The 16,343-nt window shown below is 46.3% G+C and overlaps 1 protein-coding gene across 1 annotated transcript in view; it reads right to left on the bottom strand.

Moving 5' to 3' along the window:
* LOC139386493 (receptor-type tyrosine-protein phosphatase mu-like) overlaps positions 1-16,343 on the bottom strand; it is a 474,202-nt gene that overhangs the window by 131,735 nt on the left and 326,124 nt on the right. Inside the window, exon 17 of the mRNA XM_071132061.1 lies at positions 16,079-16,108. Coding sequence (XP_070988162.1) covers positions 16,079-16,108 — 30 coding nt within the window. The remainder of the gene's footprint in view (positions 1-16,078; positions 16,109-16,343) is intronic.

Raw genomic sequence — 16,343 nt, 5'->3', positions numbered from 1 at the left:
ATGTATATGTTTTTGCTCTTTATTCTTTGTTATAGAGCCAAAAAGATTGGAGAATAGGTTTACCCATACATCTCCATTTTGGATAGATAATTATTTGTGTTGTTGTTTGTTTAGTGTTTTCCAATTTTCCCAGAAGTGGTTAGAGTCTATGGATTCTTCAATTGCATTGAGCTGATTTCTGACATGCTGTTCCTTCTTTTTCCGTAGTGTATTTCTGTATTGTTTTAGTGATTCACCATAGTGAAGGCGTAGACTCAGGTTTTCTGGGTCTCTATGTTTTTGGTTGGACAGGTTTCTCAATTTCTTTCTTCGATTTTTGCATTCTTCATCAAACCATTTGTCATTGTTGTTCATTTTCTTTGGTTTTCTATTTGAGATTTTTAGATTTGATAGGGAAGCTGAGAGGTCAAATATACTGTTAAGATGTTCTACTGCCAAGTTTACACCTTCACTATTACAGTGGAACGTTTTACCCAGGACGTTGCCTAAAAGGGATTGAATTTGTTGTTGCCTAATTGTTTTTTGGTAGGTTTCCAAACTGCATTCCTTCCATCTATAGCATTTCTTAATGTTACTCAGTTCCTTTGGCTTTGATGCCTCGTGATCGGGTATTGCTCTGTTCAAGTAGACTGTGATTTTGCTGTTGTCTGATAGGGGTATCAGTGGGCTGACTGTGAACGCTCTGAGAGACTCTGGGTTGAGGTCAGTGATAAAGTAGTCTACAGTACTACTGTCAAGAGATGAGCTATATGTGTACCTACCATAGGAGTCCCCTCGAAGCCTACCGTTGACTATGTACATACCCAGCGTACGACAGAGCTGCAGGAGTTGTGACCCGTTTTTGTTGGTTATGTTGTCATAGTTGTGCCTAGGGGGGCATATGGGGGAGGGAATGTATCTCTCTCTACTGTATCTCTCTCTATCGTATCTACTGTATCTCTCTCTACATATCTACTGTATCTCTCTCTACGTATCTACTGTATCTCTCTCTACGTATCTACTGTATCTCGCTCTACTGTATCTCTCTCTACATATCTACTGTATCTCTCTCTACATATCTACTGTATCTCTCTCTATCGTATCTACTGTATCTCTCTCTATCGTATCTACTGTATTTCTCTCTATCGTATCTACTGTATTTCTCTCTATCGTATCTACTGTATCTCTCTCTACGTATCTACTGTATATCTCTCTCCGTATCTACTGTATATCTCTCTCCGTATCTACTGTATCTCGCTCTACTGTATCTCTCTCTACATATCTACTGTATCTCTCTCTACGTATCTACTGTCTCTCTCTCTATGTATCTACTGTATCTGTCTGTCTGTCTACCCACTCTACTAGCTTATGAAGACTCCATTGAATCGTTGTGCATTCACTACCCACACAATGGCATTCTCCACCTGTAGGCTACAGTGCAGCTCAGTGTGTGTGTGTGTGTGTGTATGTGTGTGTGTGTGTGTGTGTGTGTGTGTGTGTGTGTGTGTGTGTGTGTGTGTGTGTGTGTGTGTGTGTGTGTCTTTAACTTCCAGTTCTTTACCGGCGTACAATCGAAACAACCTTGAAAAGTGTTTATTTCCAAAGCTCTTTGTCTGCTGAACGATGGGAGATGAAGTGCTTGACAAAGGTCTGAATCCAGAGGCTCCATTTAGCTGCCACTATCAAACCATATCGCTACAACATCCAGGCTGATAAGGGCTGTTTTTACTGTAGTTCCACTATGACAGCAGGCTGATAAGGGTGGTTTTAATGTAGTTCCACTATAACAGCAGGCTGATAAGGGTGGTTTTACTGTAGTTCCACTATAACATCCAGGCTGATAAGGGTGGTTTTTATTGTAGTTCCACAATAACAGCAGGCTGATAAGGGTGGTTTTACCGTAGTTCCACTATAACAGCAGGCTGATAAGGGTGGTTTTACTGTTGTTCCACTATAACAGCCAGGCTGATAAGGGCGGTTTTACTGTTGTTCCACTATAACATCCAGGCTGATAAGGGCGGTTTTTACTGTAGTTCCACTATAACATCAGGCTGATAAGGGTGGTTTTACTGTAGTTCCACTATGACAGCAGGCTGATAAGGGTGGTTTTACTGTAGTTCCACTATAACAGCAGGCTGATAAGGGTGGTTTTACGGTTGTTCCACTATAACAGCAGGCTGATAAGGGCGGTTTTTACTGTAGTTCCACTATAACAGCAGGCTGATAAGGGCGGTTTTTACTGTAGTTCCACTATAACATCCAGGCTGATAAGGGCGGTTTTTACTGTAGTTCCACTATATCATCCAGGCTGATAAGGGCGGTTTTACCGTAGTTCCACCATAACAGCAGGCTGATAAGGGTGGTTTTACTGTAGTTCCACTATAACAGCAGGCTGATAAGGGTGGTTTTACTGTAGTTCCACTATAACAGCAGGCTGATAAGGGTGGTTTTACTGTAGTTCCACTATAACATCCAGACTGGTAAGGGTGGTTTTACTGTAGTTCCACTATAACAGCAGGCTGATAAAGGTGGTTTTACTGTAGTTCCACTATAACATCCAGGCTGATAAGGGCGGTTTTTACTGTAGTTCCACTATAACAGCAGGCTGATAAGGGCGGTTTTTACTGTAGTTCCACTATATCATCCAGGCTGATAAGGGTGGTTTTACTGTAGTTCCACTATAACAGCAGGCTGATAAGGGTGGTTTTACTGTAGTTCCACTATAACAGCAGGCTGATAAGGGTGGTTTTACTGTAGTTCCACTATAACATCCAGACTGATAAGGGTAGTTTTACTGTAGTTCCACTATAACTGCAGGCTGATAAGGGTGGTTTTACTGTAGTTCCACTATAACAGCAGGCTGATAAGGGTGGTTTTACTGTAGTTCCACTATGACAGCAGGCTGATAAGGGCTGTTTTTACTGTAGTTCCACTATAACATCCAGGCTGATAAGGGCGGTTTTTACTGTTGTTCCACTATAACATCCAGTCTGATAAGGGCGGTTTTTACTGTAGTTCCACTATAACAGCAGGCTGATAAGGGCGGTTTTTACTGTAGTTCCACTATAACAGCAGGCTGATAAGGGCGGTTTTTACTGTAGTTCCACTATAACAGCAGGCTGATAAGGGTGGTTTTACTGTAGTTCCACTATAACATCCAGGCTGATAAGGGTGGTTTTACTGTAGTTCCACTATAACAGCAGGCTGATAAGGGTGGTTTTACTGTAGTTCCAATATAACAGCAGGCTGATAAGGGTGGTTTTACTGTAGTTCCACTATAACATCCAGGCTGATAAGGGTGGTTTTACTGTAGTTCCACTATAACAGCAGGCTGATAAGGGTGGTTTTACTGTAGTTCCACTATGACAGCAGGCTGATAAGGGCTGTTTTTACTGTAGTTCCAATATAACATCCAGGCTGATAAGGGCGTTTTTTACTGTTGTTCCACTATAACATCCAGTCTGATAAGGGCGGTTTTTACTGTAGTTCCACTATAACAGCAGGCTGATAAGGGTGGTTTTTACTGTAGTTCCACTATAACAGCAGGCTGATAAGGGCGGTTTTTACTGTAGTTCCACTATATCAGCAGGCTGATAAGGGTGGTTTTACCATAGTTCCACTATAACAGCAGGCTGATAAGGGTGGTTTTTACTGTAGTTCCACTATAACAGCAGGCTGATAAGGGTGGTTTTACTGTAGTTCCACTATAACATCCAGGCTGATAAGGGTGGTTTTACTGTAGTTCCACTATAACAGCAGGCTGATAAGGGTGGTTTTACTGTAGTTCCACTTTGACAGCAGGCTGATAAGGGCTGTTTTTACTGTAGTTCCACTATAACATCCAGGCTGATAAGGGCGGTTTTTACTGTTGTTCCACTATAACATCCAGTCTGATAAGGGCGGTTTTTACTGTAGTTCCACTATAACAGCAGGCTGATAAGGGTGGTTCTACCGTAGTTCCACTATAACAGCAGGCTGATAAGGGCGGTTTTTACTGTAGTTCCACTGTAACAGCAGGCTGATAAGTGCGGTTTTTACTGTAGTTCCACTATAACAGCGGGCTGATAAGGGCGGTTTTACTGTAGATCTGTCTGGCCACTCTACCATAAATGCCTCGTTGGTGGAGTGCTGCAGAGAAGGTTATCCTTCTGGAAGGTTCTCCCAACTCAATAGAGGAACTCTGGAGCTCTGTCAGATTGACCATCAGGTTCTTGGTCACCTCCCTGACCAAGGCTCTTCTTTTCCGATTGCTCAGTTTGGCCGGGCGGCCAGCTCCAGGAAGAGTCTTCATGGTTCCAAACTTCTTCCATTTAAGAATGATGGAGCCACTGTGTTCTTGGGGACCTTATTTTATAAATGTTTTATTTAACCTTTATTTAACCAGGAAGGGCTCATTGAGATTTAAAATCTCTTTTTCAAGAGCGTCCTGGCCAAGATAGGCCCAAGTCATTACAAAAATTACAGACAAACAACATGAAAAACTACAAGTAATCTAGTAAAAACCATAGAATTCACAAGAGTAAAACAAAATCAAAAACAGCAAAATAAAAACATTGACAGGTCAGGGAATCAGTCTCAAGATCATTCATCAGTGATTTAAAAATACCAATCGGGACAAGTTCTTCCAGTTTAAAATGATTTTGTAAGGCGTTCCAAGACGATGACGCAGAGTTTATAAAAGCCCTTTTACCAAATTCAGTTTGGACATTTGGAACAGTTAGCAGGATAAAGTCCAGCGAACGAAGAGAATACCCACCACATTTCTGAACAATAAAAATGCCCAAATAAAAAGGTAGTAAACCCAAAATGACTTTGTAAATAAAAGTATACCAGTGACTGAGCCTACGAGTGACTAGAGAAGGCCAGCCAACCCTGGTATACAAAGTGCAGTGGTGCGTAAGGGTTTTGCAGTTTAAAATAAATCTCAAAGTGCCATGGTTAAGGGTGTCAATTTATCTCGAACACTGAGCGGAAGCATTCATATATAAAATATTCCCATAGTAAGCTCTATGTAGCTGATACCAGCCTCTTTCTGGCTTTAAAAGAAAAACAGGCCTTATTCCTAAAATAAAATCCCAATTTCAGCTTAAATTTGTTTGTAAGTTGTTGAATATGAATTTTAAAAGAGAGGCCTTCATCAATTAATTCCAAGATATTTACATGAGGTTACAACCTCAATCTCATTGCCCTGACAGGTAGTAATAGGTGAAAGGTTCAGAAGTCTATTTCTTGCTTTAGAAAACACCATTAGTTTAGTTTAGTCAGTATTGAGGATAAGCTTCAATTGACACAAGGTATGTTAAACGGCATAAAAAGCAGTTTGCATGTTCTGGAAAGCTTTTGTGAGACGAGGCACAAAAGTAAATAACAGAATCATCAGCATAAAAATGAAGTTGTGCATTTTGGACATTTTTGTCTAAGTCATTTATATAAATAGTGAATAAGAGAGGACCAAGTACAGAGCCTTGGGGCACACCATTATAGACAGACAATTTAACAGAATTAAGCCCATCAAATTGAGTGCACTGAGCTCTATCAGACAGATAGTTAGCAAACCATGCAACTGCATGCTCTGAAAGACCTACGCTCGACAATCTCTGCCTCAGTAAAGCATGATCAACTGTATCAAAAGCCTTAGAGAGATCAATAAAAAGTAAGACACAGTGCTGTTTTTTTTTGTCACGGGCTTCAGTAATATCATTTAAAAACCTTCAATACTGCAGAAATGTTTTGGTACCCTTCGCCAAGATATCTGTGCCTCGACACAATCCTGACTCTGAGCTCTACGGACAATTCCTTCAATCTCGTGGCTTGGTTTTTGCTCTGACATGCACTGTCAACTGTGGGACCAAGTTGATTTACGAAATGTCATTATGGCTTAGATATGGTGGTAGGGACATTTTAATTGAACATTGAGCTTCAATCAATGCATATACTATTCCCCCCCCCCCCCCCTAAATAATATCGTCTTATCGTCTCAGGGGTAAAAGTATACCTAATACATCATATTTTTCCCGTCTCAGTGAACCCTAAGGGGACTTAATAAATTCAAGCATTCCTCCACCTCAACGTAATCCCTTATGAACCTAAATCCTTAATGACAGACCGCAGATTGATCATTAATGCCAGATCACAGAGTGGACCTTTAATTACACTGAATTGATGAGGTCCTGGCAAACACACATAAACAGCATATTCTGGTGCCACATGTTCCATACATATACACACACACACACACACACACACACACACACACACACACACACACACTCTGTCTCTCTCACACACACACACACACACACGCACGCACACACACATCCCATTCCAGTCAACAAGGTTTCCATTAATACAGAAGCTAGATAATCAGCTGAAGCTTCAACAGAGTGATCAGCACAAGCAGTAATCATATCGTTATACTCTACAGGAAATGCTACATTCTCTACATCCTGTACATCCTGATGATCTCATCTTTAGAATGAAGAGTTGAGCTGTCCGCTACAGTGGCATTAGTTAAATCAATAGATAAACCACGTCGGTGTGAATAATAGAAGTGCCAGTTACGGTCTGATCATCGCCAGATTATAATCCCTCTCTAGTTGAGGACTACGCCTCTTTCCTCTACTGTAGAGTTGCAGCACGTTTGAACATCTCGGCCATGTTCTGTTATAATCTCCACCCGGCACAGCCAGAAGAGGACAGGCCACCCCTCAGAGCCTGGTTCCTCTCTAGGTTTCTTCCTAGGTTCTGGCCTTTCTAGGGAGTTTTTCCTAGCCACCGTGCTTCTACACCTGCATTGCTTGCTGTTTGTGGTTTTAGGCTGGGTTTCTGTACAGCACTTTGAAATATCAGCTGATGTAAGAAGGGCTATATAAATACATTGGATTTGATTTAATTTGATTTGATTTAGAATTATGAAGGGTTCTAGAGTTATGAAGGGTTCTAGAGTTATGAAGGGTTCTAGAGTTATAAAGGGTTCTAGAGTTATGAAGGGTTCTAGAGTTATAAAGGGTAGTCAAACAGGGAAAAGAGTGGAGTAAAACCTCTATGCAAAATCTAAGGCTATTGTCTTGTAATGCAGGGAGAACAGAGCTAATTCTGAGAACCTAGTTTAGTGAAGTGGTATGAGTCCTATCCAGAGATCCATATTATTCAAAAGATCCTAAAATATATTTTTAGGCTATCACAAAGGGATAGATTGGAGTAGAATTTGTAAGCAAATTTAAGGCTATTGTCTTATAATGCAGGAAGATTGGGATTAAAATGTACATGTGACAGCAGAATTTTCAGCTAATTCTGAATATTGATGTTAAGAGGCTTGTCAGCTTATCACCACAGCTACATGGAGAGATGGAGGGAGGGATGGAAAGATGGAGGGAGGGAGAGATGGAGTGAAGGGAGAGGTGGAGGGGTGGAGAGATGGAGGGAGGGAATGAGAGATGAGAGAGGGAGAGATGGAGGGAGGGAGGGAGAGAGAGACGGAGTGAAGCGAGAGGTGGAGGGAGGGAGAGATGGAGGGAGGGAATGAGAGATGAGAGAGGGAGAGAGGGAGGGAGGGAGGGAGGGAAGCGAGAGATGGAGTGAAGGGAGAGGTGGAGGGAGGGTGAGATGGAGTGAAGGGAATGAGAGATGAGGGAGGGAGGGAGGGAGGGAGGGAGGGAGGGAGGGAGGGAGGGAGGGAGGGAGGGAGGCGAGAAATGGAGTGAAGGGAGAGGTGGAGGGAGGGTGAGATGGAGTGAAGGGAGAGGTGGAGGGAGGGAGAGATGGAGTGAAGGGAAATGTGGAGGGAGGGAGAGATGGAGGGAGGGAGGGAGAGACGGAGTGAAGCGAGAGGTGGAGGGAGGGAGAGATGTAGGGAGGGAATGAGAGATGAGAGAGGGAGAGAGGGAGGGAGGGAGGGAAGCGAGAGATGGAGTGAAGGTAGAGGTGGAGGGAGGGTGAGATGGAGTGAAGAGAGAGGTGGAGTGAAGGGAGAGGTGGAGGGAGGGTGAGATGGAGTGAAGGGAGAGGTGGAGGGAGGGAGAGATGGAGTGAAGGGAAATGTGGAGGGAGGGAGAGATGGAGGGAGGGAATGAGAGATGAGAGAGGGAGAGATGGAGGGAGGGAGGGAGAGAGAGACGGAGTGAAGCGAGAGGTGGAGGGAGGGAGAGATGGAGTGAAGGGAGAGGTGGAGGGAGGGAGGGAGGGAGGGAGGGAGGGAGGGAGGGAGGGAGGGAGGGAGGGAATGAGAGATGAGGGAGGGAGGGAATGAGAGATGAGGGAGGGAGGGAGGGAGGGAGGGAGGGAGGGAGGGAGGGAGGGAGGGAGGGAGGGAGGGAGGGAGGGAGGGAGGGAGGGAGGGAGGGATGAGAGATGAGAGAGGGAGGGAGGGAGGGAGGGAGGGAGGGAGGGAGGGAGGGAGGGGTGGAGGGAGGGAGGGAGGGAATGAGAGATGAGGGAGGGAGGGAGGGAGGGAGGGAGGGAGGGAGGGAGGGAGGGAGGGAGGGAGGGAGGGAGGGGGGAGGGAGGGAGGGAGGGAGGGAGAGAATGAGAGATGAGAGAGGGAGGGAGGGAGGGAGGGAGGGAGGGAGGGAGGGAGGGAGGGAGGGAGGGAGGGAGGGAGGGAGGGAGGGAGGGAGGGAGGGAGGGAGAGAGATGGAGGGAGGGAATGAGAGATGAGAGAGGGAGAGATGGAGGGAGGGAGGGAGAGATGGAGTGAAGCGAGAGATGGAGTGAGGGAATGAGAGATGAGAGAGGGAGAGAGGGAGGGAGGGAGGGAGGGAGGGAAGCGAGAGATGGAGTGAAGGGAGAGGTGGAGGGAGGGTGAGATGGAGTGAAGGGAATGAGAGATGAGGGAGGGAGGGAGGGAGGGAGGGAGGGAGGGAGGGAGGGAAGCGAGAAATGGAGTGAAGGGAGAGGTGGAGGGAGGGTGAGATGGAGTGAAGGGAGAGGTGGAGGGAGGGAGAGATGGAGTGAAGGGAAATGTGGAGGGAGGGAGAGATGGAGGGAGGGAGGGAGAGACGGAGTGAAGCGAGAGGTGGAGGGAGGGAGAGATGGAGGGAGGGAATGAGAGATGAGAGAGGGAGAGAGGGAGGGAGGGAGGGAGGGAGGGAGGGAGGCGAGAGATGGAGTGAAGGTAGAGGTGGAGGGAGGGTGAGATGGAGTGAAGAGAGAGGTGGAGTGAAGGGAGAGGTGGAGGGAGGGTGAGATGGAGTGAAGGGAGAGGTGGAGGGAGGGAGAGATGGAGTGAAGGGAAATGTGGAGGGAGGGAGAGATGGAGGGAGGGAATGAGAGATGAGAGAGGGAGAGATGGAGGGAGGGAGGGAGAGAGAGACGGAGTGAAGCGAGAGGTGGAGGGAGGGAGAGATGGAGTGAAGGGAGATGTGGAGGGAGGGAGGGAGGGAGGGAGGGAGGGAGGGAGGGAGGGAGGGAGGGAGGGAGGGAGGGAGGGAAAGCGAGAGATGGAGTGAAGGGAGAGGTGGAGGGAGGGAGAGATGGAGTGAAGGGAGAGAGGGAGGGAGGGAGAGATGGAGTGAAGGGAGATGTGGAGGGAGGGAGAGATGGAGGGAGGGAATGAGAGAGGGAGAGATGGAGGGAGGGAGGGAGAGAGAGACGGAGTGAAGCGAGAGGTGGAGGGAGGGAGAGATGGAGTGAAGGGAGAGGTGGAGGGAGGGAGAGATGGAGGGAGGGAATGAGAGATGAGAGAGGGAGAGATGGAGGGAGGGAGGGAGAGAGAGACGGAGTGAAGCGAGAGGTGGAGGGAGGGAGAGATGGAGTGAAGGGAGAGGTGGAGGGAGGGAGGGAGGGAGGGAGGGAGGGAGGGAGGGAGGGAGGGAGGGAGGGAGGGAGAGATGAGGGAGGGAGGGAGGGAATGAGAGATGAGGGAGGGAGGGAGGGAGGGAGGGAGGGAGGGAGGGAGGGAGGGAGGGAGGGAGGGAGGGAGGGAGGGAATGAGAGATGAGAGAGGGAGGGAGGGAGGGAGGGAGGGAGGGAGGGAGGGAGGGAGGGAGGGAGGGAGAGGTGGAGGGAGGGAGAGAGGGAGGGAGGGAGGGAATGAGAGATGAGGGAGGGAGGGAGGGAGGGAGGGAGGGAGGGAGGGAGGGAGGGAGGGAGGGAGGGAGAGAATGAGAGATGAGAGAGGGAGGGAGGGAGGGAGGGAGGGAGGGAGGGAGGGAGGGAGGGAGGGAGGGAGGGAGGGGTGGAGGGAGGGAGAGATGGAGGGAGGGAATGAGAGATGAGAGAGGGAGAGATGGAGGGAGGGAGGGAGAGATGGAGTGAAGCGAGAGGTGGAGGGAGGGAATGAGAGATGAGAGAGGGAGAGATGGAGGGAGGGAGGGAGAGATGGAGTGAAGCGAGAGGTGGAGGGAGGGAGGGAGAGATGGAGTGATGAGGAGAAGTGTGAAAGAATACAACTGGGCAGGGTTACGGAAGAGGAGAAGAGGAGAAGACAGGAGAGTTTCGCATGCTGTTTTGGTGCCAGACAATAGCATTATATCAGATCATTCCTAATTCTTTATGTAATATATAGGACAGCATTGTTGGTTGCTTTAGTTGCTGGTATTTTTAGCCAGGAATGTTCCCACCGAAACAATACGTTTCGTCTACTAGCAGTAGATTAGAAAGGTCCCAAAACAGCCATTTCAACATCTGACTTTGACAAGCCAAAAGAAAGAAAATCATTAGAAGCCAAATGGAAATTCGTAAACTATATTGATTGTCTCCACACAAACATATTCTGAAGCCAAATTATCATCAATGCAGTTTAGGTTCATCATTTGATGAACAACAAACTGCTTGGAGGTCAAAACGAGAATGATGCTTGTTGTGAATTGTACAAAATATATAGTACTAATAATATATAAAATAGGCATGTAGCGTCCCTGTATGGAGAAAGCATGTCTGACTAATGTCTGTCTGAAAGGAGACAGGCAAGCGGTAAGCGGAGCTCCAAGTCTAGGTCCAAGAGGCTTCTACAGCTTCTACCCCCAAGCCATCTAGTCAAATGGCTACCCAGATTATTCACATTGCCCCCCTCCCCCTCCCCCTCTCCTCTCCACACCACTGCCACTCTCTGTTGTCATCTATGCATAGTCACTACCTACATGTACATACTACCTCAACTAACCGGTGCCCCTGCACATTGACTCAGTACCAGTACCCCCTGTATATAGCCTCCACATTGACTCTGTACCGGTACCCCCTGTATATAGCCTCCACATTGACTCTGTACCGTAACACCCTGTATATAGACTCCAGATTGACTCTGTACCGGTACCCCCTGTATATAGCCTCCACATTGACTCTGTACCAGTACCCCCTGTATATAGCCTCCACATTGACTCTATACCGGTACCCCCTGTATATAGCCTCCACATTGACTCTGTACCGTAACACCCTGTATGTAGCCTTCACATTGACTCTGTACCGGTACCCCCTGTATATAGCCTCCACATTGACTCTGTACCGTAATAACCTGTATATAGCCTCCACATTGACTCTGTACCGTAACACCCTGTATATAGCCTCCACATTGACTCTGTACAGTAGCACCCTGTATATAGCCTCCACATTGACTCTGTACCGTAATACCCTGTATATAACCTCCACATTGACTCTGTACCGTAATACCCTGTATATAGCCTCCACATTGACTCTGTACCGTAACACCCTGTGTATAGCCTCCACATTGACTCTGTACTGGTACCCCCTGTATATAGCCTCCACATTGCCTCTGTTCCGATACCGTAATACCCTGTATATAGCCTCCACATTGACTCTGTACCGTAACACCCTGTATATAGTCTCCACATTGACTCTGTACCGTAACACCTTGTATATAGCCTCCACATTGACTCTGTACCGTAACACAAATATATATATATATTTACAAGCATTTCGCTACACTCGCATTAACATCTGCTAACCATGTGTATGTGACAAATAAAATTTGATTTGATTTGATTTGATAGCCTCCACATTGACTCTGTACCGTAACACCCTGTATATAGCCACCACATAGACTCTGTACCGGTACCCCCTGTATATAGCCTCCACATTGACTCTGTACCGTAACACCCTGTATATAGTCTCCACATTGACTCTGTACCGTAACACCCTGTATATAGTCTCCACATTGACTCTGTACCGTAACACCATGTATATAGCCTCCACATTAACTCTGTACTGGTACCCCCTGTATATAGCCTCCACATAGACTCTGTACCGGTCCCCCTTGTATATAGCCTCCACATTGACTCTGTACCGTAATACCCTGTATATAGCCTCCACATTGACTCTGTACCGTAATACCCTGTATATAGCCTCCACATTGACTCTGTACCGTAACACCCTGTATATAGCCTCCACATTGACTCTGTACCGGAATACCCTGTATATAGCCTCCACATTGACTCTGTACCGTAACACCCTGTATATAGCCTCCACATTGACTCTGTACCGTAATACCCTGTATATAGCCTCCACATTGACTCTGTACCGTAACACCCTGTATATAGCCTCCACATTGACTCTGTACCGTAACACCCTGTATATAGCCTCCACATTGACTCTGTACCGTAACACCCTGTATATAGTCTCCACATTGACTCTGTACCGGTACCCCCTGTATATAGCCTCCACATTGACTTTGTACCGTAATACCCTGTATATAGCCTCCACATTGACTATGTATCGTAACACCCTGTAAATAGCCTCCACATTGACTCTGTACCGTAACACCCTGTATATAGCCTCCACATTGACTCTGTACCGTAATACCCTGTATATAGCCTCCACATTGACTCTGCACCGTAACACCCTGTATATAGCCTCCACATTGACTCTGTACCGTAATACCCTGTATATAGCCTCCACATTGACTCTGTACCGTAACACCCTGTAAATAGCCTCCGCATTGACTCTGTACCGTAACACCCTGTAAATAGCCTCCACATTGACTCTGTACCGTAATACCCTGTATATAGCCTCCACATTGACTCTGTACCGTAACACCCTGAATAGAGCCTCCTAATTGACTCTGTACCGTAACACCCTGTATATAGCCTCCACATTGACTCTCTACCGTAACACCCTGTATATAGCCTCCACATTGACTCTGTACCGTAATACCCTGTATATAGTCTCCACATTGACTCTGTACCGTAACACCCTGTATATAGCCTCCACATTGACTCTGTACCGTAACACCCTGTATAGAGCCTCCTCATTGACTCTGTACCGTAACACCCTGTATATAGTCTCCACATTGACTCTCTACCGTAACACCCTGTATATAGCCTCCACATTGACTCTGTACCGTAACACCCTGTATATAGTCTCCACATTGACTTTGTACCGTAATACCCTGTAAATAGCCTCCACATTGACTATGTACCGTAACACCCTGTAAATAGCCTCCACATTGACTCTGTACCGTAACACCCTGTATATAGCCTCCACATTGACTCTGTACTGTAATACCCTGTATATAGCCTCCACATTGACTCTGCACCGTAATACCCTGTATATAGCCTCCACATTGACTCTGTACCGTAATACCCTGTATATAGCCTCCACATTGACTCTGTACCGTAACACCCTGTAAATAGCCTCCGCATTGACTCTGTACCGTAACACCCTGTAAATAGCCTCCACATTGACTCTGTACCGTAATACCCTGTATATAGCCTCCACATTGACTCTGTACCGTAACACCCTGTATAGAGCCTCCTCATTGACTCTGTACCGTAACACCCTGTATATAGCCTCCACATTGACTCTCTACCGTAACACCCTGTATATAGCCTCCACATTGACTCTGTACCGTAATACCCTGTATATAGACTCCACATTGACTCTGTACCGTAACACCCTGTATAGAGCCTCCTCATTGACTCTGTACCGTAACACCCTGTATATAGTCTCCACATTGACTCTCTACCGTAACACCCTGTATATAGCCTCCACATTGACTCTGTACCGTAATACCCTGTATATAGACTCCACATTGACTCTGTACCGTAACACCCTGTATAGAGCCTCCTCATTGACTCTGTACCGTAACACCCTGTATATAGCCTCCACATTGACTCTCTACCGTAACACCCTGTATATAGCCTCCACATTGACTCTCTACCGTAACACCCTGTATATAGCCTCCACATTGACTCTGTACCGTAATACCCTGTATATAGTCTCCACATTGACTCTGTACCGTAACACCCTGTATATAGCCTCCACATTGACTCTGTACCGTAACACCCTGTATAGAGCCTCCACATTGACTCTGTACCGTAACACCCTGTATAGAGCCTCCTCATTGACTCTGTACCGTAACACCCTGTATATAGCCTCCACATTGACTCTCTACCGTAACACCCTGTATATAGCCTCCACATTGACTCTGTACCGTAATACCCTGTATATAGTCTCCACATTGACTCTGTACCGTAACACCCTGTATATAGCCTCCACATTGACTCTGTACCGTAACACCCTGTATAGAGCCTCCTCATTGACTCTGTACCGTAACACCCTGTATATAGTCTCCACATTGACTCTCTACCAGTACCCCCTGTATATAGCCTCCACATTGACTCTCTACCGTAACACCCTGTATATAGACTCCACATTGACTCTGTACCGTAACACCCTGTATAGAGCCTCCTCATTGACTCTGTACCGTAACACCCTGTATATAGCCTCCACATTGACTCTCTACCGTAACACCCTGTATATAGCCTCCACATTGACTCTGTACCGTAATACCCTGTATATAGACTCCACATTGACTCTGTACCGTAATACCCTGTATATAGCCTCCACATTGACTCTGTACCGTAACACCCTGTATATAGCCTCCACATTGACTCTGTACCGTAACACCCTGTATATAGCCTCCACATTGACTCTGTACCGTAATACCCTGTATATAGCCTCCACATTGACTCTGTACCGTAATACCCTGTATATAGCCTCCACATTGACTCTGTACCGTAATACCCTGTATATAGTCTCCACATTGACTCTGTACCGTAACACCCTGTATATAGCCTCCACATTGACTCTGTACCGTAACACCCTGTATAGAGCCTCCTCATTGACTCTGTACCGTAACACCCTGTATATAGTCTCCACATTGACTCTCTACCAGTACCCCCTGTATATAGCCTCCACATTGACTCTCTACCGTAACACCCTGTATATAGCCTCCACATTGACTCTGTACCGTAACACCCTGTATATAGCCTCCACATTGACTCTGTACCGTAACACCCTGTATATAGCCTCCACATTGACTCTGTACCGTAACACCCTGTATAGAGCCTCCTCATTGACTCTGTACCGTAATACCCTGTATATAGACTCCACATTGACTCTGTACCGTAACACCCTGTATAGAGCCTCCTCATTGACTCTGTACCGTAACACCCTGTATATAGCCTCCACATTGACTCTCTACCGTAACACCCTGTATATAGCCTCCACATTGACTCTGTACCGTAATACCCTGTATATAGACTCCACATTGACTCTGTACCGTAACACCCTGTATAGAGCCTCCTCCTTGACTCTGTACCGTAACACCCTGTATATAGTCTCCACATTGACTCTGTACCGTAACACCCTGTATAGAGCCTCCTCCTTGACTCTGTACCGTAACACCCTGTATATAGTCTCCACATTGACTCTGTACCGTAACACCCTGTATAGAGCCTCCTCCTTGACTCTGTACCGTAACACCCTGTATATAGCCTCCACACCCCCTTGTGTATATTGTTATATTGTTTTCACTGCTCCTCTTTAATTAGTTAAATCATTTATACACAAATGTCATAGTGTGACATGAATTTGATCATAACGTTGAAACTAAAAGGAGGCCTCTAACAGCCAGGTAGAGAGGAGAACGACTACGGTTCGTCTCATGTAAAACACTAAGGTGCTTTGATGACAATTGCATTGGTTCTATTGTACAGGGGATATTAAAACGAAAATGTAGCTGAAATATTTGAAATGTGTATTTGACTCAGGTCTGCGGGGCGAGACGAACGACATGGTTCCAGTCTCAACGACAGAAGAGCAAAAGCAAAAGCACCAAGACTGTTATGTTGCAGTGTTTACTTACAGGTAGTAAGTGTAGGAGTGGTAGGTTCTTCTGCCCAGTGGTACGTGGTAGGTGAGGTGGTACGTGGTAGGTGAGGTGGTACGTGGTTAGGTGAGGTGGTGGTAGGTTATAAGCAGTGGAGGACGGAGGAACGGGGGGGGGGGATATGGAATGAAGGAAAGAAAAAGTAAAAATACATTAATGTTTGAAAAAATAGATAAAATGGACAAAAACCATATGGTGGCTGACAGGCAGGCAGACAGGCAGGCAGACAGGCAGGCAGGCA

This window comes from Oncorhynchus clarkii, chromosome 28 (assembly GCF_045791955.1).
Source record: "Oncorhynchus clarkii lewisi isolate Uvic-CL-2024 chromosome 28, UVic_Ocla_1.0, whole genome shotgun sequence".
Lineage (NCBI taxonomy): Eukaryota > Metazoa > Chordata > Actinopteri > Salmoniformes > Salmonidae > Oncorhynchus > Oncorhynchus clarkii.
This window is presented reverse-complemented; position numbering and strand designations above follow the sequence as displayed.